A 25,454-nucleotide genomic window follows, 5' to 3' on the forward strand; every position below is an offset into this window, starting at 1 on the left:
TTATCACGGCTGTTTGCTTTTTTTATGGTCTTAGAGTCGTGAAAGTAAAAGTTCATGATGAAACAAAAGAAAATTAGTTTTGTTTATCTTATATCTGTTCCATTAAAAACTGGTTAATTTTTTTTTTTTTAAGTAGGAGTTTGGGGGAGGTGTGAGAGGAATTGATTGGTAAGTCTGGTTCTAATCTTCTGAGCTGCCTTTGGAATGAAGTTATGAGGTTCTACTGACTCTTATGAAGGTCAAAAGAGAAAAGAAAAACCCAAGTGCCTCCTCTGCAGATCCATCTGGGACTGATTAGATAATTTAATGCCTAAAAGGACTTTTCTCCAGAAAACTCAGAGCATTTCACAGATAGAATACAAGCACACTGAATTTATTTATCTGATACATACAAAACATCGTTCCACATGCTAGTAAGAAAAACAAAGTTGGAGATTTGGACCCTCAAGGAGCTTCAGATATTAATCTGCCTAATTAAGCCCCAGATTTCTTTCAGATGTGGAAGAATTAACCAAGCTATATGGAGGGGAACTGGTCCTTGAGCCCTCTCTTTTATACAAAGAATCCCCAAAGCCATACAGAGTTCTCTTTAAGTTCCTTAATTTCCAGATGTCACCTCACCGAAGGCTTCCTTAGAACCATGATGCCCCGAGACCTCTGACAACCCACCCACCCTGAAATGACCTTATTTCAGTTGAGAAATGCATCCCAGGAAGCAGGTGGCTTCCAAGAGAACTCATCCAATCAGGGCAATGTCCTAAGTCTCTGGTGTGGTAGAACTCTGCTCCCATACATTACAACTAAGCAGATACGCTTTTGAATCCTGAGCCCCGCCCCCCCTTCCCATCCCTCACTCCCCCACGGATATCTAAATAAGTGGAGAAGACCATTTTTTGTCAACAAAAATTTTATTTCTCTCTACCCTAATACATAAAAGTTTACTGGGGTATCTGTTGGAAGACAAGATCATAATTCAGAAGGTAACCATCATTATAGACAAAAAGTTTCTGCTCGAAAGGATGATAGTTAATACTCTGTAGGTTTTCCTGCATCTTCTGCATTACAATGTTAAGTTTACCCTCTTTCCCTGTGTTTGTGTCATAGTAGTAGAAAATCTCTTCTGTTCTGGTGTTCAGAGTACGGGTGGCATACAGAACCCCACACACCATGAATGTGTTAGTAACAGATGGTTTATACTGCTTGGTATGCCAAGTGTTTAGCACCTCAAGTGTGGTGTCATTGAGTTTGCTAATCACCATGTTACCAGTGCTGGCTTCAGTTGCATAAGTCACCCACAATCCATTCTCATCCACAGCAAAGTCGATATCTTGCCAACCAACATTAGCATAAGAAAAGCGGTTATTATAGGCAGCATCAGGGAGAGTTTGAGTCACAGCAACTGTGTTGGTGGTCAGGTTAACTTTGGCAATGTTCTGGGTGTTGTACCAGTTGACATACATGTTATTCTTATAAACTACTGTACCACCACCTTGGCCATAGCCAATCCAGTTCTCTCGGGCATTTGTGTACAACAGCAAATCATCCAGAGTATTGTAGAGTCTGTAATAGTCCAAAGTTCTCCCATCAGTCTTCAAAGGTGCCACCCAGTACAGCCCTTTGCCTGGGTGCTGAGGAGAGTAATCCCGACCCCAGGCGCCATACTTATAGGAAAACCCTCTCCAGTTGAGCTGAATTATAACCGGTCTGCTGATGTTCACCACACCGCCGTGAGCACAGCTCCCTAGAGGAACAAGCAAATAAAAGGGCGTTCTTAGAGAAAATGAATGACAAGATACAAACAGTTTAATATCCTAAGAACCAAAGGAATCCATAAACATTTTTCTTGTCAACGTTCAATGACAACCGTGGTCCTGATGGAGAAGAGGCAAAACCTACTCTTGGTTTCAGTCTCAGTGCAAACCCGCTGTCAGTTCTAGAGAGCACTACCTTCTGTTCACATGGATGAGCTTTCAATCTGGAAAATGGGGATAATGAAACTCCCAAGAGCCATATTAAAAAGCACTGAGGGCCCAGAAAGAGGAAAGGAGGACTTGGTGAATTTAATATATTTTCTTCTATGAGAAAGCGTTTTGCCAATATTATTTTATTTCCTTTTTCTTATAGAGAAATCAAGAAAGTAAGATCACATGAGAATGCTACCCTATTTTCATAAAGGCAGAAGTTGCTATTCACCAGGGTCAGGGAGAACTGGGATGAAGGAGAAGTCTGTCCTAGGCAAGTCTTTCTTCCCTTCACCCTCTGCCCTTCCCTGGGACCCCAAGGGCATATCCACACCAGGTACCAATGATGCCCCAAGCTACTCTCAAAAGAGGAAGTTTTTACTATGGCATTTTAAAAGATACAGAAAGATGGTCCCCTAATGGACCTCTAAGAGGTCCTCTAATGGTGGGATTTCAGCCTTGAGAAGCCATGGAAGTTATTATAGGGCAACATTGCCTGCTCTGTGCCCAAAGCATAGCCGACCACATAGATCACTTGGTGACCCATCTCACTGCACAGTTACAAGGTGGGCCTTGCTGTTCATAAGCCATAGTCTACTGTGCCACAGAATGACAGGCAAGCACTTCATCGTTCCCATTCTGTTGCTGTCACTGTCACAATGTGTACAATCAAGTGGGACCAGACTCACCGGTCCTTGAATCTACATTCCCTGTAACACTTGGGTGCATAACTCAGTCTGGGCAATTTGGCCCTTTGCAGAGCCCTCCCTCTGAAATGCCTGCCAACCCAGAGCATTTATGAGTTATAAAAAATAAAATAAAATTCCTCCAGTATTTTTACAATAGCTATCTAAAGATTCAAACACACATTTTCTGGAATCTTAACAAATACCCTTAAAAAACTGGTCATAAATTTTATTGGAATTACAGAGAAAAGTCAACTTCAGATACATTTGAGATCATTTTCCCTCATCCTTTAAATGCTTGGAGGGAATCAGGGAGCCATGGAGAGTGTGTGAGGTGGGCTTGGGCCAGAAGCAGAGCTCCAAAGAATTGCCTGAGATTAACATTGTGGGGAGCAAGGGGGTGCAAAGCGTTTGACTCTGAGTCCCTGCCTCTGACACATACGGAAAGACCCATTCCTTTCCTTGCTAAATGCCTCCCCTTTCTCCCCTCCTCATTCAAGGACTGTTCAGAGATGAAACCATTACTAGAAATCCTGCTTTTATTTTTCCAATCTGTTGGGGCTTTTTGGTCCTGGAATTAAATACGTGCTCCTTAAATGCTCTCATAAATCCGCAGATGGTGGGAAAGCCAGCCAGCCATACAACAGGTAGAGAAATGAAACCACTCTGTACCCAACCTCAAATAATTTTGCATATCATTAAGCAGAACAGAGTCGCGGGTTTATTTTAATAATGCATGCACAATTTCATAAATAAAAAAGCAACGTGTGTTCAGCCAAGTGACTGCTCTCCACTAAAGAAATAATAAATAAAATTATAAATTATTATTTCCTCTTCTAAAAGTGATCTCTCAGATGAATGCTTGTTTGCTTTTGTTTATGAAACAATGCATGAATTATTAAAATAAAGTTAGCGGTGTGTTCAGTTTAATGATAACAAAAACTGTTTGAGTTTCCATAGGTTACAAACTGGATTTTCTAGTTAAAATACCTTCCCGAGAACTTATTTATTCAACTACATTTCACTCTGAGGAAATGAAAGAAAGTCACTTTTTCCTTGCAGGTTAGAAGACTTAGGCATTATTTGCTTAACTGAATCTTGCCCTCCTTGAAAGGAAAGATTCCAAACCAACAGCAACAAATCATTTAAGGAAAACTTATGATGCATATAACACATTCAAGCATTTTATCATGGGATTAAAGAAAATAAGCTATTCTGTCCTAGATGTGGAAATCCTTAGACATGAAGGAACCAAAATAAACTTCTCTTAAAAATCACTACTACTACTGCTACTAATGTCTCATCATTTCACAAGTTGACCAGGTGATTAAAATTGTACCTGGTATAAATATTAAAACTGCATGTCATTTAAATCTCTTTTCCTCACCCTACAACAATTCTAAACATCACCTGTCCTTTTTGTTATCCTCTCTTTATCCTCTATCTCCTTTAGACCATTTTTAGAGCCCTGGCTCTCATCAAAGGAAGTGGAAATAAGAAGAAAACTAAGTATTCTTGTCCATGCTACAGATGTGGCTACAGCAGTGACAAACTGCTGACAAGGCTATGGCGGGTTTCCTTGACTCCTGGCGACAAACCGTCTTAGAAATATGAGTGAAACTGACAGCCGGCCCAGTGCCCACTGCTCATCCAGCCCAAGCAGAGACCCCATCCGCCCACCCCTTCTACACCGAGCTTCTCCCTGCCCTTTCTAATCTTGTAGTCCTTCCCAGCCTGCATTTCAAGGTCTTAGAGATACTCCATTCCTTTCTTTCTTTATGCTAACTTTATCCTACCACTGGAACAACAACCCACTGCCCAACCCTGACCCGAGAATTATGAAAAACCAACGAATCCTTTTGCATTTCCTGATGGAAGAGAACACATCATAGAACTGAGAGCGAAGGTACCCTTTCAGCTACTCCGCAAGCAAAAAAGCCAAGCTAATTTGGTGTTAATCAGGTTGGTGAGTTATTGCAACTTTCTTGTCAGTCTAGGACTCACAGGTGCACCTCTCTCTCCATTAGAGCATCTGTGGAGGGCAGCCTGGTACAGTGAAAACATTGCCAGATTCCAATTCAAATCCTGACTCCAGCACTTATGAGCTGCGTATCCTTGAGCAAGTTTCCTAACCTTCTGAGCCTCAGTTTCCTTACGTTAAAGGAAAAATAATAATACCTACTCTGCAGAATTGTGAGGAAGAGTAGACAGAAGACATATACATTTGACTCAATAAATGATAATGATCAGCATTATAATCACATCCATGTTACAACTGAAGGTTTACACGACTGTTTCCCCTCCAAGATACTGGTTTCTGGAGGTTTCTGTACCTACCCTGATAACCCGAGTGCCCAGAACAGGACCAGCCACCCAGTGGCACCAAATTATGTTTGTGGAAATAAAAACTGATTAAATCCCCCAAACTCACCTTACCCTTATTTATAAAACTCTAGCTCTTTACCCTGGTACATAACTGAAAGTTTCCAAGATCCTGGTATTCACTCCACTGAACATAATGCAAGGAACCCTTTACATCTGATAGCCTTGGTTGGCAATCTCTTCTTTGTCATGCAATTTATTAGATATGGCCATGGTATTCTGAAAATATCCTGGGAGGCCACATGATGAGACTTTAAAATACTCTAACTTGGCTTTTTTAAAGTCTCATGGCTAGTAGCACTTTTTTTTTAAAGCTAAAGATTATGTACCAGCAGAAGAAACTTAATCTTGGATCCATCAATGCCCTCTCTCACCTGGGCAAGTGAACTTTGTCTGAGCAAAGACGATAATACAATTCAAATGGTTATAATCATAAAATGATTAAGACAAAATTGACAAAATGGATATATGTTACCTAACACTCTGTTCCTCCCTAGGCTTGGAATTTTGGCCGGTCACCCTACATCTTTTGTGGACCATTTACTGTGCACCTACTATGTGCCAGCACAGATCCTTGCATCTTTGAGCACAACAGTGATGACCCCTGGGCATTCACATCCCATTTTCCTATCTGCAGTCCTTTAGATTCAGGGGGAGAACAGAGAGAAACTGAAGTCAGTTGTTTTCAGGAAAAACAGTTAATGAGCGCACGAGGCCAATTATTTTAGATTAGAAAGTTCTATGAAATGAAGCAGAAAATGATGCCATTTGCAGCATAAGCCATCTATAAAGCACGTTTTATCGAACCCTAATGCTATGTACTGGCTCTCAGATCAAGCTGACCGCTGGGGTAGCGAACTGCAGCTGCCCAGAGGGCCCAAGAGAGCACAGAATTACTTTATAGCTGAAACTTGCATAGAGTGTTTTTTGTTCCGCGCAACTCTGCAGTGAAAAAAAGCAGACAGGCCAGATTTTAAAGTCCCATAATAGTGAGTAACTTTAATTAAAGTCTCCACAGGCTCACAACTTTGTGGTGCCTGGGGATTTTCCAATTCTGCATTATCAACCAATCCAAACAGAAAGAGAGCAAGTGAAAGAAATTGATTTCAAAACATGACAAAAAGTCAGTTTAATATAAACATCATAAATATAATATGAACAGAGCTGGAGGAGGGCCAAGTGGCTTGGCAGGGATCCAGCTACAGCCAAGGTTGTGGGAAAGTGAGAGGAAATCTGTGTCCAATTTGTTTAAACAACACAGCTGGGCTGGGCTGACTCACAAAAGTCTAAGTGTGAGGACCTGGGGGAAAGTTCTAGAAAAAAAAAGCTAACAAAAATAAGAAAACAGACTCACTGTTTTCTTCCTTAGATACTAAGCCGTGTACTTTCTCCCCCACCACCGGCCTTGAGTTACTGATGTCTAACCCTCGAGGTCCTGAGATGACAGGGAGCAAAGGGCCTTGCACTTCGGCCTCAGGTCTGTCACCAGTTGCCTGTGTGGCCTCAGGAAAAGCAGCATCCTCACCACTAAGTCCCCTCCTCTGAGACATGACAGCCCTGAATGTTCTTTCCTGCTCTAAAATGTCCTCATTCCAAGGGATGCATAGAAAACTGTGGCAGAACAAGCTATTTCATGAGGACAATTTGCTGAGGTTTAAAAAACAGAGAGAAAGAAAAAAGGATGGGAGGGATGGAGGAAGGAAAGAAAGACTTGCTCAGGTAGTATCAGGAGTGGTCGCTGCTTGATTCCTGCCCTCAGGGAGCCCTCCATGGCCCCACAGAATGAGCTCTCATTTCCAATGACAACGTTGACACCATTGATCCCAGACCACATTTAGCCTAGTTTGTTACAGAGGACAGAGCATGGCTTTTGTCCCAAACCTCTGCATGTCATACTGTGACAGATTCCCAACTGCAGAGGGAGGGAAGGTAGGGCTCTGAACAACACCAAGAGGCTTATAACTGTGGCAGTATTTAATTAAAGCCTTAAAGAAACCAGCGACACTGACAAGGATCCAGAAATGCATGGCCCAAAAGGAAGCAGGTTGTGACAATAGGAATGAATGAAAATAACAAGAGCTGTACAATTTGATGAACAGATACTGTCCCCGTTCAGGCTGAGATGCTCAGGATGTGCAAAGAGAGCTTCCCTATGAACCTGGCTCCAGGGCTGGACCCTGCGGCTTTAGTTCTCCTGGAGGGATGTGCCGAAACGCACATGGATCTAGCACTGCTTTTGTTTGCAGCAAGGTGTTCACTTCAATTATCCTCATTAACAACAATAACAATCGCCAATGTATAAATGCCGATCACAGAGCTCTGAGTTTCCCAAGACTTGTTTTGTGAATCCTCACAGCAACGCTGCAAGGTAGGTATTACTGTTCTCCCGTTTTACCAAGGAGGAGATTAAGAATCTTTCTGCTGTGGCTACAGAGCTGGAAAGTTCAGGCCTTTGGGGTCACAATGCCATGCCCCTGACCCCTACACTACACCAGCCCATTCAAGGAGGTATTTATGGGCACCCACCTCTATGCTACACTTAACTCCCTCCAAGGATGGTTCCTTAGAGAGGGCCATGCCATCTTTGCCCTGCAAGAACTCACAGCCCAGGAGGGACGGCAGGACACACCCTCACATACTGGACACGTGGAGCCATCCGTTAAATCCTCACTGAATCCTGGGATGCACTCCACAGCACGTGCATTTAAGGAAAGCAGGAAGGAGAAATAAAGAGGTGGAAGGAAGGAGGGAAGGAAGGAAGGAGGGATGGAGGATTCAAGGTGTAACACAGCTCATCACATAAATGAGCCAATCAGCCCTTACAATCCCCAGGACAGCCCGGAGGGGATGCCACACAGATTGCAGAGGCTTTCACCCGGCCCCTGATAACCAGACAATCACCGTAGAGACATTTCTTCTGTTAGTAAATGCAAAGAGGTTATGCGTAACTTGTTTAATTTTGTCTTAAATCAACTCATCGTCTGTGCTTTTCCTCTGTGAGCCCCAGGACACGACAGTATGTAGAACTCTTGTAGGTGAGATTAAAAAGCAGGGAAGAGTAAACTCAGAGCTACAAAAATCCCATCCTTCCTTCACCTCCACAATCCCAGAACCCTTCCCCACCCAACCCTTAGCTCCTAATGGGGCCTGGTAAAAATGGGACCCCCTTACCTGGTGCAGGGGGAGGGGGTACCCCAGGATGGTTTTCGACTTTAGAGTCCTCACATTCCTTGAGTTTCTCCTTCAGAGCCAGGATTTGTCGGCGAATGGCAAGGACATTGTTTTTGTCTAGCGTCTCAAGCTTCTCCACCAGGACTGTCATATTCCTTATCTAAGGAAATCAAAATTCAGAGTGACTTTATATTACTGCGCAATTTCCTTCATAAACATTCCAGGGCTGAATATGTCACTTAGGGAAACATTGCCAGAGAATACACCTGAGATTCTTCTAACTGGTTTCATTTGGAAGAATACATTTCATGGTTTAGCGTGAATGCCTGTCAGATTGTAGGCCGATGTGTGTGACAAGAAGAAAATGGCAAAGATTTTAACAGCTTTAATAACAGAGAACAGGCTCTATCTAAGTATCCACAAGTGTCCATTAAAGTTCATCTCTAATAACCTTCCCCTATAAACTCGTGTTTACTCATGTCGTACTATAATTAAGTTTCTAATGAATGGTGAGGGCCAGAGAAAACCTAAATTCTAACATACAGAACTGGAATTCTCAATGATAGCCCATGTCATGACTGTGCTAGTAAATTCTCGTTGATATAAATTACCCAAGCAAAAAATCTACAAACAATAAATGCTGGTGAGGGTGTGGAGAAAAGGGAACCCTCTTGCACTGTTGGTGGGAATGTAAATTGATACAGCCACTATGGAGAACAGTATGGAGGTTCCTTAAAAACTAAAAATAGAACTACCATACGACCCAGCAATCCCACTACTGGGGATATACCCTGAGAAAATCATAATTCAAAAAAGAATCATGTACCAAAATGTTCATTGCAGCTCTATTTACAATAGCCAGGACATGGAAGCAACCTAGTGTCCATCAACAGATGAATGGATAAAGAAGATGTGGCACATATGTACAATGGAATATTACTCAGCCATAAAAAGAAATGAAATTGAGTTATTTGTAGTGAGGTGGATGGACCTAGAGTCTGTCATACAGAGTGAAGTAAGTCAGAAAGAGAAAAACAAATACTGTATGCTAACACATATATATGGAATCTTAAAAAAAAGGTTCTGAAGAACCTAGGGGTAGGACAGGAATAAAGACACAGCCATAGAGAATGGACTTGAGGACACAGGGAAGGAGAAGGGTAAGCTGGGATGAAGTGAGAGAGTGGCATGGACATATATACACTACCAAATGTAAAATAGATAGCTAGTGGGAAGCAGCTGCATAGCACAGGGAGATCAGCTCAGTGCTTTGGGACCACCTAGAGAGGTGGGATAGGGAGGGGGGGAGGGAGACACAAGAGGGAAGAGATATGGGGCTATATGTATATGTATAGCTGATTCACTTTGTTATAAGGCAGAAAGTAACACACCATTGTAAAGCAATTACACTCCAATAAAGATGTTAAAAAAAATAAAAAATAAATTACCCAAGCATAACATTAATGGGATAGTCTTTATCCACAGAGCTTAAAAGGCTTCACGAAAACATCCTCACAAGAAACTCCTTTAAAGAGGCTTGTGGAGTATGTGGAGAAGCATTCCAAGAGGGATCCGGACTATGTGATCATTCAAAAGGAGAAACAGACCTAGCAAATCCAAAATTGTGGTCTTCTAGTCCCATGAGGAGAAATCCAGAACAGAGAAGACCCCTTGATCTAGCTTGGCCATGGAGTTGTTCCCACTTATGTCATCTCCTTTCTAGAGACACTGAAAGGCCATTTGGTTCTGGGGCAGGACTCTGACCGTTAGACAACACCTACTCCTCAATCAGCATGTTCCCAATGTGTGTAATTTACTGTTCAAAGCCAGGCGTCCATCTAAAACAGAACACGGGCCTTGCCAGGCGGTCATGAGAGAGTACAGAATTAGACGTCAGAAGAGGGACTCCGATCCTGGTCCTAGCACTTGCTCACTGAAGAGACTTTATTATTAATGCACAAGAAGTGATTTCATTCCTTACCTCCACTTCCAGCTGGTCAACGATCACTGAGCTTCCAACAAAACCGTCCTTCAGCTGTTTGATCAGTTTCTCCATCTCCCTCACTTCCAGCTTGATCAGCTCAAAGTCCAGTTCGGTGTAAGAAATGGTATCTTTTTCCATGATCTCTATTCGGATGGTTAGGTTTGAGAGCTTCTTTTCATACACGCTGATTAATTGCACATACTCCTTCACCTGGAGGGGAATCAAACAGCTCAAGTCAGTTTTCAGAGTGATGTCATACAGCTTTCCTCCACTAACCAAGTCCTCGGGGACTATTTGATTGCCTTCAATCTTTTTTAAGTAAAGAAATGGATCAAAAATATATTTACCTAAATATTTTTAAAAATCTATCCAAATACAAAGAATTTATTATTACAGTGGGGGAGAGGGTGGATTTTGCACTTGCCTAGACTAAAAATAATTGTGCTTCTGAATCATTCACAAGTATATTTTAATCTCCATTTTAATGTTTGAAGATATTAGCTCGTCAAACTAAACTCGTTTGAATCAGTCTTTTGCCCGCCCTCCTCTGCTTAGTACACATGCTCTAAATCAGGGTTTCCCAACCTCAGCACTATTAACATTTGGGAATAGGTTGTTCTTTCTTGTGGGGGGCTTTTTTGTGTATTATAGGATGTTTAGCAGCATCCCTGGCCTCTAGATGCCAATAGCACCTACCCACCCCCCAGCTGTGACAACCAAAAATGTCCCAGACATTGCTAAATATCCCCCAGGGGCAAAATCACCACCACCACTCCCTTCCCTCCATTTAGAAACACCGCTCTAAATCTAAGTATTTTCTAGAAGAGGGAGAAATGCTCTGAGAAGAATTCCTTCTCTGATCACCAGATGCAATGAGTTTTGAGCCCCTCTGCCTTCTACAGAGTGGCATAAAGACTCAACTTACAAATTATGGTTTTCTCCAGATATATGCCCAGGAGTGGGATTGCTGGATCATATGGTCGCTCTATTTTTAGTTTTTAAAGAAACCTCCATACTGTTCTCCATAGTGTCTGTACCAATTTACATTCCCACCAACAGTGCAAGAGGGTTCCCTTTTCTCCACACCCTCTCCAGCATTTAGTATTTGTAGACTTTTTGATGATGGTCATTCTGACCGGTGCAAGGTATTGTAGTTTTGATTTGCATTTCACTAATAATTAGCAATGTTGAGCATCTTTTCATGTGCCTTTTGGCCATCTGACGTCTTCTCTGGTGAAATGTCTATTTAGTAACTAACAAGAACCTACTGTATAGCACAGGGAACTATACTCAATATTTTGAAATAACCTATAAGGGAAAAGAATCTTTAAAAAATACATATATATATGTGTATAACTGAATCACTTTGCTGTACACCTGAAACTAACACAACATTGTAAATCAACTATACTTCAATTTAAAAAAAAGATCCAACTTTCTCCACAATATGTGAGGGTATGTGCAACTGCAAAGTACACATTTCATTAAGTGCACCCACATATTTATTCCAAGTTTATTCCAAGAACTGATTATTGCAATCAGACCTTTAAATTACACATTTGTTGCATATTTTTGAATGTCTGATCATTAAGTTAAAATACTTCCAAAAATTCCCATGGTGGTTTAGTGTATAATTGGAATCTCCAAATGGATATTTCAATAAACACAGTTGGTGGCTCTTTCCGTATCTGATCTCTAAAAGAAATGCCATGGCTTTTTTAAGGACCTGCTCGTTAAAAGTTGCCGGTTTAATATTCTTTTTAAAAATTTGAAGAGAAGTAATACTTTTCCCCCAAACTTCACTAATGTCAAGAAGCTGATCCACAGGGCCTGGATGAATTCAGAGCCAGATGTCAGCCTCTAATCTTTCTAATACCAAAAGCAGCCCTAACTTCTGTCATTTTAGCCCTTCCACTTAACCCCACTGTACATATTAGACACATAGGCCATGAACCTAAAGGGCTAGGGCTTCAGGCAAAGAGGATTTTAATGAAAGTTGAAAACGCAACCCTTGGCACTGACAGTGTATCTCCTTTGGCAACTGATGCTCATTGCCATCAGATGAGGCTGATAAGGCTGGTGACATTTTGGTGGATAAGGAGGTTAAAAAAAAAAAATATATATATATATATATATATATATATATATACCTAGCAAGTCCCACTCAAAAGTACAAACACATATATAAGGTAGCCAGGTTTCAATTTCTCCAAAAATCAGGCATAAAACCTTGGCTGTGAGAAAAATAATAATAATAATGAAGTGCCAACCCATGGCAGAAATGGAAGTTTGTGAAATGAATATTCTTGTTGGCATTTGGCCTTGCCAGCTCTTGGAACAAATGAAACACCCTCAGCTTTCCTGGAACATTTTGGTGGCATATCACAGCTGTTGTTCTATAAAAAATGAGTGGTTCAACTGTCATTTCTGCTAAATAAAATGTGGCTCTCCCAGATTCTCACTGCAAACCTCAGAGAACGTATGGTGGGCCTGCCCTGGTTCTGCCCCAAAGTAAAGGGTCTCTACAGATCTGTTTGGGGAAAATCTTGAGGTTCCTTCAAGAACTGGACTTGACTGGAATGTCAAGAATAGCTCCGGGATGTTCAGGAAAATTGGAATCGTCCATGGAGTTACAGAAGGCAGGAGAGAATTTGAGAATGGGCCAGAAAGACGTCGTGGTGTGAATGTTACTAATTTAAATAGATTGTGAGTCTAAACTCTTCACGTGTACGGATCTCTAGTGTTGAGATGGAATGGACAATTCTGGAAACATCCCAACTCTCCCTGGGAGGTGCAGCCTCAGCAGAGGTGCCCGGTTTACCTGGGGATGTGTAGCAAGAATATGCGTCCAGCCCTACAGGGACACTTCCCTGTGTCAACATTTTTAATGTAAAGCTCCCTGTCACTACAAGTTTGAGCTTTAGACGACTCATCTACACTTGCCCTCAAACCCTCAGCCCTTCATTCAGAGCTCCCATTCTTCTGTTTGTTATGCACGTATCATGTCATTGATGGGTTCTAAGCATCAAAGTCTCTTTGGGGGGTTGTTGCTCTATACAGTCAATGTGGTCTTGTAATAGATAAGGATGCAGCCCAGCTGGCTATTAAGCTAAAGAATTAGTTGGCTTGTGTTTCCGCCGGTTCCTCAAAACCTGTGATCGTCACCATAGCTAGATTAATTGAAATAAATAAATGTACTTTACCACATACTGTCATTTTAATATATTTTTTAACAACAAGATTAATTGAGCTTGAATTGGCCGTCAAGACATATGAAGCACTTTGCAGCTAGATCCACCTAAGCTCAAATCTGGCTTCAGTACTTCGTGGACAAATCACTTAATTTCTCTAAGCCTTCATTTCCTCCTATAAACTGGGGGTAATGGTATCAAGCTCACAAGATGATTGTAAACTCTAGAGATAATGTATATTAAGTGCCTGGTGTAATGGATGCCCTATAAATTACAGCAATTATTAGACAGTGATTTCAGGTTTTTTTCAATCTGACCTTTTAATTTATTATATTTCACTGCACAAAATGTCGCTCAATAGATGTTGTTTGTTTATGGGTTGCCTAAATGTCTCCCAGGTTGCCTCCACCCTCTCATGCATGAGGAACTATTAGCAAAAGTGTCATATTTAAATAACATGCCCCAAAGACCATAACCCTCTAGAGAAAAAAAAATTCTGAGCCGCCTTCTGTGTTGTCTCCTTTCTAAGTACAGTCACACAGGGACATCTCATAACAACAGAAAAGTATAAAATGCTTTCAGCGTCTTATGCAGAGGCCGTCCCTGTCTTCTCCATGTCCTGACAGATAATGAATCAATGTAAGACAGTCCAAATCCTTTTATACTGGCCTGCCCAAACGGGCATCCCCCCAGGCCTCTAGATAAACGGTGATTTCCAAGGCAACCTAGGGACAGCTATAATAATTCACCTGGAAATTCAAAAGCCCTCAGCTGAAGAGATAATTTTGGATGGAAGGCATTACTGACCTGGTGCATCTCTTCTTAGAGGATGATAACCGCTATGGCAGAGAAGAAAGATAATGATTGAAAGAGAATGATTCTGAAGACCCAGATTCCTGACCTGGCTTAACCAGCCGAAAGACCTTTACATTTATGTCTCTTTACCCTTATGAACCTCAGTTTTTCCATCCCTACAATGGGGAAAAGAACACTGGTTTATGTGCCTTAAAGGGTTGCTTGAGAGTAGAACCGGAAGCATTTAGAAAAGCACAAAGGGAAGCTATTACTGTTATTATTGTTATCCTCACCTGTCACACCCCGAATCCATTATGCAAATCTCAGTGGGCAGGTCAATTCCTTTCTTAGGCCTCAATCATGATTTTTTTTTAGAACCAACTACTGACACTTTCAGAACTGAAAGCTTTTCCACCTATTCCACACTTCTTCCCTGCCAATTATTAGCGAGGCAGATACCACCTGCCCCCCTTACAGGATTGGAATTAAATGTCCCAGACTCACAAACCTCTCCCTGGAGCAGCCTGGGGTTTCAAACTGCCCTTCACATCCCTGCCAGCCAAGAAGACATGCATATCAGTAGCTTCCACTATTTCAAAGCAAATGACTCTAACTGACAAGATCTTTACCTAGGATTTTCCTCCACTTGTTATGTTTTTACGCATAACTTCTTATCTGTACTTGATTATGCTGGAATAAGACTATGAATATTAATGACTGGAATTTATAATTTAGTTCTGTGCCTTTTCTGCTGATTAATTCAAGGACATTTTATTTCTTAAGAAGCTAGGTTCCTGGAGTCGTCAAACACATTTTCCTGGACACTCAGTTAAACTTAGAATATTTATCTACCAATTCAGGTTGAAAGCAGGGGCTCAGCCTCATCAGAACTTTTGTCTTAAAAGAGAGCTAGGCTCGATGTTGAGGTAGCTGAGCTGAAATTTCTTGGGAAAACTTATTTTGAATCTTGCAGGGAAGCCAGAGCTCCTTGTAAATTACTGGAATGGTATTAAATAATGCATAATGTGATGATAGCCTAGCTTGGACTTCACCTGTACAGAAGATGGAAGCTCTTTGGTTGATTTTTAACTTGGCTAAAAAGGTTAAAGGGGTCAAAACTGGAATGCCAAGTTCATTGCTCCAGCCAGCTCAGAGAAGGGCTAACCCCGTGAGATGACTTCCTCTGGCTGGAGAAAGCAGTAATCAGGGGGTCAAGTGGAGGTTTTTATCAAGGCTGAGCCACCTACTAGTCTCATTTCAAATTCCCAGGGAAGCCTTCGGTTTGGGGCTAATGCTGGATGCATCTGATGTAATGTCCCTGCTGAGACAATAGAGGCTAACCCCAAGAAAGAGAGAGAGGGAGAGAAGAAAGAGAGTGAATTGAGAAGAGAAAATAGGAGGAAGAGAGAGGAAAAGAGGGAGGAAGGAAGGAAGATGAGAGGGAGATTTGTGGGAGGGGAGGAGGAGAAGGAAGGGGAAAGACCAAAAGCAAGAGAATACCAAAAAAAGTAAAAAACAAAAACAAAATAAGAAGGAAAAGGGAAAGAAAGGACTGAGGCAAGAGGAGAAATAGAAATGAAGGAAAGGAGGAATGGAATAGAATAGGCTGAAAAAAATGCAAGGGCAGGAAGATAGAACATAAAGAGGACAGAGGAGAGGAAAGAAAAGAAGGCAAAGCTGGAGGAATGACCAAGAAGAAGACCAAAAGGAAGAAACCACAAAACCAAATACAGATTTCAGAGTTGAAATTTACAGGGAGAGCTCAGGCTTCTTTCCAGCTGCACGCACACCATGATATTGAAGCGAGTTTATCCTGTGGCGTGACTCATCTCCATCCCATCTTCTTCCTGTGCTCTCACTCTTCCTGCTATAAAGAACTCCATAGGTTACTGTGAAATAAATGCTAAAGCTTCCATTAGATGCAAATGTCCTCTTCGATACAGTGAAGAAAGGCTGCTTATAAAGTCCTGAATAAAAAGTATTTTGTTTGTTCTTAAGATATTGTTGGAAGAGGAAAAAAGAATAAAATACTTACTATAGAAAGCTCTTTCTCGAACTTCTTGGAGACAGTTTGAGCTATGATTTCCAAGCGTTCCACTCTCTCCACAGGAAAGGTGGTGTCTGGCAGGATAACGGAGCACTGGCAGGTCCCATGGTCATCCTTGGAGCCAGTGAAATTGGAAAACGACTGTAAATAAAATAAGTTCAACATCAGTAATAAGCCGGGAAATGAGCCTTTGGCAAGGGGAGTGACAGAAACTGGCTTGTCAAAAGAGTGCTCAGAGGCAAGCGAGTGGAGTTCAATACACAAATGAATGGAATCATAGAAACACCCCAAAGCTGCTGCCATGTCTCCCAAGTGTAGCTCAGTGTTCAGCCACCTCTCCACCTGTTAAGCAAACCATATCATTCTCCTTTCTGGAAGAGTCTTTAAGGAAACTACTACTGTCCCCATGTAAGGAAAAAGAAATAAAGAAGTGATGAGAGGACTTCCCTGGTGGCGCAGTGGTTAAGAATCCGCCTGCCAATGCAGGGGACACGGGTTCGAGCCCTGGTCCAGGAAGATCCCACATGCCGCGGAGCAACTAAGCCCGTGTGCCACAACTACTAAGCCTGTGCTCTGGAGCCCGCGAGCCACAACTACTGAGCCCACACGCCGCAACTACTGAAGCCCGCGTGCCTAGAGCCCGTGCTCCGCAACAAGAGAAGCCACCACAATGAGAAGCCCACACACCGCCACGAAGAGTAGCCCCCACTCGCCACAACTAGAGAAAGCCCGCACGCAGCAACGAAGACCCAACGCAGCCAAAAAATGTAAATAAATAAATAAATAAATTTATTTAAAAAAAAGAAAAAGAAGACGCGATGAGAGTCCTAAGTTGGCAATTCTATCACTTACTGGACCTGAATTCTCTTTAAGTCTCTGTTTCCTCATCTGTCAAATAGAGATAACCTGCTTCACAGGGTTGTTCCCAAGAGGAACCAAGTAATGTAAACCAAGTCCCTGGCACATGGTAAGTGATCAGTAAATGTCACTTTCCTTTTCCTTCTACACCCTCATTTTCTTTTCCACACTTCTACCTCAGCCCCAACCCAATGCCTTTCAGGAAAGTGAGGAAAACATCAAGGATGTGGGTTACAGTGAAGCTATGCAATGCAAATTCACATCCTCTCTTCACCTGGGAAAGTGTGTAATTAACATCTTTCAAAATGGCAACAAATCAGCCATTTGTTAAAAACTGAGCAATGTATGAGTTTGAAGATTTTGTGCAAATTCTTTTTAAGTTTTCCAGCTTATCACTTGCAGAAAAGTCATTTTAAAATATTTGATGTTTCTTTAATATATTCAGGCTCACACTTTGGTGCCACTGCATATTTTAAAATGACAGGTTTGAAAGATCCTGTTTTTCTTTTGTCCCCTTTCAACTTCCCCAAGGGGATCCCGGCACAATTAACATTTTTTTATTACTACAATTGCCTTACAGAGTAACTATTGGCAGCCGACTGACTGTGCCTTTCAATGATCTTCTCTGATGGCCAGCCCAAAACTCACCTGTGGAACATCAGCCCGAAGGGTCTCTTTCTGAAACTACCAAGGGGAGAGCGATGGTTTTCAGAGTCTGAAGAAATGCAGGCTACACTTCTCAATATTTCAGAGATCAGCTGGCTGTAGCTGAGGTTGTGTGCTCTGTGATTTAATGTCTACCACCTTCCCCGATTCCTGAACAAGCTGGACGTGGATGCTTCTATAATCAAGATCTAGTCCATCAGTGACCTCTGAACCAATTAATTCAGGCTTTTGCAGCCAAATTGTTTGTTATTTTAACCTAATCTTCTATAAGATGAACAAATACATATATATATATATATATATATATATATATTTGTACGCAAAACTCTCTGTGCCACGTTAATTCTTGACATTGGCCTCAACTTTCTTTGCCAATCACACCCCACACCTGCAAAAACTGGGGAGTAAGGAGGAGGGACGAGCAGGTTTATGCTGAACACTGGGGGTGGGAGGAGGGTAAGGGAAGGGCCTTTGCCAGGGACAAATAAAGACTAGACAAGCCACACCAGGAGCCTGTCAGAGAGCAGCTTCCCTGGGAACCAGCTTTATCACTCCCACGGAAGGTAGAAAGACTCTAGCTCAAGCGTGTCAAGGCTTTTGCAGGAGGACCTGTCCATGCCATCATGGACTTTTGAATAGCTTATTATAATAACTGTCTACCAAAAAAACAACGGTCTTGCATCGCATTTTGACAAGGGGAGGTCAACTAGCTGTACAAGACAGGGTTGGACCATTCTGAGAGTTCTTGAAAAAGCTCTGTCAACTCCATAAACAGTAGATCATCAAGCAGTCTCTAGACAATCAACTAGAAACTACTAGCTCACAACTTTTTTATCCTGAAGTTCACCTGAATGGCAGGCAAATAATTATGAGACCTGCTGATAGCCATTCCACTGTCTTGTATTGAACATCTCTGTCCTAGCACAGTGGACTTCCCATCTTCCATCCTGCTTATCATCAGCCCAGCGTGCTCAGCTGACATCAAAATGGTCCATAAGTTTGATCTGTGTTTCCCATTAGAGATATTTCTGCTCCTCGCATTCGAAGACCATGAAACTAATGGTGATGGGTCTCTTTCTGTGGCAAATGCTTAATCTCTATGTGAGTGTAATATGGGGGATGGGAGACAGAAAGAAGCACTTGTCCCCTTGGCCTTTGGAAGGGTATGTGATCCCCCTGTGGACCCCACAGACACCTTACACTGATCAGTTCTCACTCGGCCTGTGTTCATTTCACATTTACTGGTGTCTACAACTTGCCAGGCTCTGGTCTGGAGCCAGACAAATAAGACACAAATAAGGAGACAAATAAGACCCACTTCTGGCCCAGTGAGTCAGGCCCCTTGTCATTATGAAAGACTTAGTGTCTTTTTCCTCAACAAGCCCTTTAGCCTGACGACAAAAGCATGTGACTCGAGGTTCTGACTCTGCCAGTTGCTGTGTGAGGCGAAGCACCGAGCCTTTTCTTGTCTGTGAGTTGAGGACCGTGATAGCAGCGCCCCTCTTTGGAGGGCGACACCTGAGGCTGGTGGAGTGCTCCGAGCACTCCAGCGAAGGTGCGACTCACATTTGTGATCTCAGGTTGCAATTGGTTCTAAATAGCAGCCAAGTCTAAGTGCCTGTAAAGATTCAAGGCATAAAATAATGGTACTCAACATTTTCAAAGTACAGAAAATGATATGTTTGGAACTTGCTCAATGACAGTTATAAAGGGGTTTTCCTTTCCACTTTGCAAAGAGCTCATCAAGCAGCCCTAGAAAACTGGGTTTATAGCGGAAGTGACACCTAGCCTGCTGTAAAAAAGAAGTTGGAGTCGTGATACTAACTCACCAGAGGGAGATAAGTAAACCAGGAAGGAAATTAAAAACTCTAAGCATAATTTAACTACCATTCCTTATCTACTTTTAAATATTTATCTTCTCACCAAACAACAGACACTTTGGGTTTCTCTGTTTCTTGACCTATATTTTCTTTTCTATTATTTTAGCTGATCACCTTACCTAAAAACTGGTTTCTGATTGGTGATAAAACCTCAAAATATACTATTAATTTTCATTTTAATCTTTTTAAAAAAATGCTAAACAGTTCTCATTGTCCCCAGAAGTCATTTAGTATCATGGAATAAAATGATATGTCTGATTTCTGGCTACAAAGAATCTTGGTGCATATTCATGATTCCCAAGCCATTCTCTTCTTCAAAATAAGCACTTTAAATCTATACTCTCTGAAAATATAGAAAGCTGCATGGAGAGAGATGGTGAAGAGCATGAACAACTAAGTTTGAGCTGTATCACTGGCTAGTTTATTGACTATAAGCCGATGACTTCATCTCACTAAGCCTCAGTTTTCACATCTCTAAAATGGGACAATTAATTGTACTTACCTCTGAGGTTAAATAAGATAATATATATTATGCAATTAACGTAGTCCTGACATTTATAAGGCACTCAGTAAACATTGTTACTGCCATTTCTGAGCCCTGTCCAAACCATTTCATTTCATAATTGACAAATTTTCATTGCCTTTGAGGTTCTGATGGTGAAAGGAAAACAAAAGTCTTTTCCTCCTCTTTTCCCGTTGGCCCTTCCATTCAGATGATCCTATAAACAGCGACCTGACCTGTAAGTAAAGATCATAGAAGCGCAGAGGACAGCCTCGGGGGGAGTTGAGACTCCCCCACTCCAAATCACACCTTAGCAAGGAAAGCCTAGGTTTTGCAGAGCAGGACTCCTACAGAGAAGCCCAGAGCTGATGGAGGGAGGAACTGCTTCCTGCGCCCTAACTTGTCACCCCTCTGTGCCTCTTTCCCTTTCTTCAAAGGAGATCCAAAGAGGGCTCATCCCCTAAAGAACGAGGCTCACTGCACGTTCTAGAGATGTGGGCTAGCTGGACCAGTCCCTTTCTAGTGCATGCTTTGTTTTTCATTCGTTTGTTTGTCTTGTTTGTTGCTACTGCTATTGTCATTCTGAGCTGGAGATGGCTCTTAAGATTCCTTATAAGAAAGACTGAAAAGAGTTAACACTCCTCCAGGGAACTATGCATGTGTAACAGCACTTTCCCAAAGACCAGGGACCCCCTCCTCCGCCTTCTGTCACCCATCTCCCTTACAAACAGGCTCAGAGAAACTGTCAGGTCTCCAACCAAAGCACTGTGGGTCCCTGATAGCCGCAAATCAATTAAACAAACTTTTCTGGAGCTTCTACTGGCAGGGCTCATCCCCTAACAGCTGGTATCTGGGATAGAACCCAGGCATCTTCATTTTTTTTAGTCCCCTCCACCCCGCCCCGATTCTAAAGTGCAGCCAGGTTTGAGAACCTCTTGAAAGCTTAGATTCTTTCCCTAAATCCCCCAGCCGGAGATCCGAAAGGCTGTCTCTCCTGCTAACAATTCAATTATTTTACCCAGGTTTTAATTCATTTTCAGGGCACCTACAATTAACAAAGGGAGTCGTAAATCTTCTCGAGTGTTCAGACCTAGCCATCCGTGAAATTATATTCAGTTCCCCAAAAAGCCAGAGGAAGGGAAGGAACGCAGCTATCAGACTCTGGGGCATCCTCACCTGGGACTCGGAGCTGGAGCTGGACCAGCCAGAGCCAGAGGTGGAGGTGGAGCTGGAGCTGAAGTCGGAGGTGGAGCTGGAGCTGAAATCAGAGGTGAGGAAGGAGGTGGAGGTGGTGGTGGGGAAGTGGGTAGAGGTGTCGGTGAAGTGGGTAGAGGTGGCGGTGATCCCCCAAACACTCGCAGCATCTGAGTGGAGGAGGCACAGAAGGGCCAGCAGGCAGGGGAGGCCCGGCTTCATCTTGTGCTCTGGGCTGGAGCCACTCGCTACTGCAGGAACTCCAGGGCCTCTTATAGTGCCCAGTGGGGATTTCCCCCCGGGCCAGTTTGCAGGGAAAGAGGAAGCTGCCAGAGAGCACCTGAGCACCCAGGAAGGTGAGGACAGCCGGGAACTTGAGTCACCTGCACATCCGGTCCTGAGCTCCACTCTGCCAGCTGCCCTTAAATCTGGGTATCTCCTACCAAATCTTAGCTCAAATGCTCTTTTTCAAGCCCAATATCTCGTTTCCGACTTGACACTTCCTTGAAACAGATGAGATGAAAGTAGTCTTTGTGGATGAAAAGAGCTTGGGGACCCCAGGAAGGAAAAGTAAGCCTCAATCTTTTGCCCAGAAGCCATCTCTATTTGTCCCCTGCCCCCCATTGTCCTGCATGCTGCTTTCCAGGGAAAGCTAGGGAACTCCATCTAGAGCCTGTGACTCTCCCCAGGGGATTCCCTCTTCACTGGCTACTGCCCAGGCTGTCTCTGACCGCTCCCTTGCAGTGTCTGCTTCCAGACAGAGTTCTCTCAACAGCCCCACTCAGAAGGAAACACCAGCCATGTGTCTGCCCTGGGACTTCAGTCAGGGCTCTGCGCCATCAATCACTCGGTCCCGTGAGCTTGACAGAGGAGAAAGAACCCAAGCAGGAGGCTGCCCCAGACCCAGTTGGGGAGGCCCATGGTTGAACAGTTTCTTTCTCCAGAAGGTTCTCTCTTGACCTCCTTATCCCAGACCCTGTTGTGAGCTGGTTAGGCATTCAAGAGCTCAAGGTGTATTCCTGAAACTGAGAAATAGGGGTGGTCTTCAGGCCCATTTACACCCCTCCACCGTTTCACACACCTCTGTGACCTCTGCCTTCCTCCCTGCAGGGGAAAAAGGGTGTTGGCCTGAATATTCAAAACCAGCTCTCTCATTTAGTCAGTGGCCTTAGGCAAATCACTGAGCCCCCTAGTGTTATAACAATTCCTAAATCATTAGAATTAAATGAATTATTGTATAAGAAGTTGCTTATAAGCTTTGAAGTGCTATACAAATGTCAGATTTTTTGTGTGTGCTTTTTTGGTTTTATTTTTAATTTCCTAAAGCCCGGCTCAATACGGAAGGTGTTTGGGTTCGAAACAGGGAAAGAAGGTCCCTGCCCCTCATTGTCCCCACTCCCAGGCCAGGAGCAGTTCGGAAGACCTGGTCTGAAGGGTCCTTGCACCTCACAGGCTGCACAAGCTCTCAGAATCAACACTGTACTCATGTGAGAAGCAGGGTCTTAAACCCTTAGTACATTATTCAGATACAGGGGAGGGGACGGGCAGGAAAAATACGAATGAATGAATAGAGTGAAGGAAGGAAAAGAGACAGAGAGGGAAAGGTGGAAAGGACAAGTGTCTCTTTGTCTGGTGTACCCAAGGTGCCCTGGGGTACACCCTGGTCCAGCGCCCCATGCACCCCCCAGACCCCAAGCGCTGAGTTGGACACCTCACCTACACCAGTCCCCCCAACTTTAGGGTCCACACCACCCCCGCCATCCAGTCTGTCATTGTTGCCTCCTCATTGTAACACACCTGACCAGCCACACAGGGTGCCTTCTCAGGCCAGCTTTATACCCACATTCACGTGGACGTGGTGATAGGCAGTTAGAGCAGACCCAGGAAGGTCAGGAACATTTTCCCAGAAGCTTTCTGGAAGCAACAGGGTCTGCTTACCTTATCTGCTCTAAGGCAATGTGCAATGAAGACTGAGGTCAGGGACAGGGGATCCATGGCCATCTGTTAGGGGATAGGAAGAGTATTTATTTTTTTTCTTTTTTCTTTTTTTATTGAAGTATAGTTGATACAATGCTGTGTTAGTTTCAGCTGTACAGCAGAGTGGTTCAAATTATTATATGTGTGTATACATATATATGTGTGTGTATATATGTATATTCTTTTTCAGATTCTTTTCCATTATAGATTATTACAAGATATTGAATATAGCTCCCTACTGCTACACAGTAGGTCCTTGTTCTTTATCTGTTTTATATATAGTAGTATATATATGTTAGTCCAAAATTCCTAATTTATAAAATTAGGAGGAGTATTTCGAAGCCCCTACCTCTCATATTCTGCCCTATAGTGGGTTGTCAGATTTAGCAAACAAAAATACAGGACATCCAGTCCAGCTGAATTTCTAAAAAGTAACGAATCATTTTTTGGTATAGGTATGCCCCATACAATATATTTGGGACATACCTATGCTAAAATAATTATAGGCTGTTTATTTAACAGTTGAGTTGAACCGGATATCTTGTTCTTTGTTTGGGAACCTGACCGCTGAAGGCTGCTTGCTCCACCTGGGCAGGGCCTCCTGGGAAAGGATGTGAGCTGTGGAGCTCACTGTTCTCTACCGAAGCAATTCAGCTTCGGCCTCTTTGGCAGAATGGTCTAGCCACTGAGACGTCTGGCCCAAGAAAGGAAAAGCGGAGGGCATGTGTGAGAGTGGAAACTGGTGAACTGAACCCACTTTCCTGAGATTGAACACTATGACCACGAATAGAGGGAGGAAAGCTTCCTCTACTTCCCATCGTGGTTTCCCACTTCCTCCTGCTTCCCACCAAAGCAAAGGGCAAAATCTCTTCTCATTTGCTTGTAGCCTCTGTCTGTGGGTATAATGAGCTTTCCTTGCTCCTTTTTTCAAGGAACATGTCAGTGCCCTTGTCAAAAAAATAAAAAATCTCATTAACAATGACAGCCCGTAGTCATGACTACCTTTAGAGCTCTCTATGACCAATCCTTTAGGAGACCCCTTTCCAGAGGGGCTGCAGTCCTGCAGGAATGAGGCAGCAATTCTCTCAAACACAAGTGTGCCTTAGGCAGGAAGATACTCCCCCTCCCCCTCCCCTTCCCCCCTCCCTCCTCCCCACCCGCCTCCCCGCCACTGTGCTCACAAGCTGCTTTGTTCCTCTGTGCCTCCATAGTTTTCAGATTCTGTACTATTTGGTAGCAGCAAATGCACAAAAGCATTGGTGATGACTCAGTAATGAGATTATTAATAATAAGAGTTTGATCAGCTCCTCTGCAAATACCTTTGTCCAAAGAAACAACAAGCCTCCTGGTTATTTGACAGCCAGAAAGACAGGAAGAAATTATCAGCACTGCAAAGCAAACAGTGTATTATTTATAAAAATTTTGTTCCGACAATGGGCTCCTTCTAGAGGAAGAGGTCACTGAAATTCACTTGAGTAACACTGTGTTCTTCACTGACAGCTTGAAGGAAAGTTACTGTGTGTGCATTTCATTAGGGGAATTCCTTAAAGCTGTACTTTTTGACCAGTTGCAACACACAGGAAAAAATAATCATATAGATAAAGCCTTAATTTAATCCCCCTGTCATTAAAAAGCAAACATACCGTGGTACTTTCAGAAGACAGTGTCTTTAGGGTAGCTGGTCTATAAAAAGACAATAGAGGCCAGTTTAGTCAACAGACTGACTACAGAGGTTGTGCTGGGGTGACCCTTTCCACGTCTGTTGACCTCCAGACAAGGAGGTCTGGAGGTTGGAGGTGGAGGTGTTCCCCACCTCCAACAACCCTAGAATCGCTATTAGCAATACTAGAAATGATGTGTAAAAATAATAATAAACTGACATCATTCATGTACCCTGGAAAGAAGGTTAATGATGTGTATGAGGCTTTCATTAACAATGTGTATCAATGATGTGTATGAGGCCTTCATTAACAAAGTGTATCAGGCCCCACTCTGTACAAAGTATCAGGCCCTATGAAGACTTAAAAAGAAGGAAGAAAGCATAATTATTGCTAATAAAAATGTCTGGTCGCTCAGGGGAGGCAGGTCACTTCAGAGAATATCCTAGGAATGAAAACAACAAATTGGACTCAAAGCCAATGACATGAACACTGAGGAATG

General features: G+C 42.8%; 1 protein-coding gene across 1 annotated transcript; it reads right to left on the bottom strand.

The window, feature by feature from the left end:
* Positions 1–938: 938 nt before the first annotated feature.
* Positions 939–10,337, bottom strand: OLFM4 (olfactomedin 4). The gene is made up of 3 exons (XM_061171092.1): positions 10,182–10,337; positions 8,201–8,360; positions 939–1,741 (listed from the first exon to the last, which is right to left on the bottom strand). The coding sequence occupies exons 1-3, from the start codon at positions 10,320–10,322 to the stop codon at positions 939–941; spliced, it is 1,104 nt and encodes a 367-aa protein (XP_061027075.1). The 5' UTR covers positions 10,323–10,337.
* Between the last annotated feature and the right edge of the window lie 15,117 nt (positions 10,338–25,454).

Source organism: Eubalaena glacialis, chromosome 16 (genome assembly GCF_028564815.1).
Source record: "Eubalaena glacialis isolate mEubGla1 chromosome 16, mEubGla1.1.hap2.+ XY, whole genome shotgun sequence".
Classification (NCBI taxonomy): Eukaryota; Metazoa; Chordata; class Mammalia; order Artiodactyla; family Balaenidae; genus Eubalaena; species Eubalaena glacialis.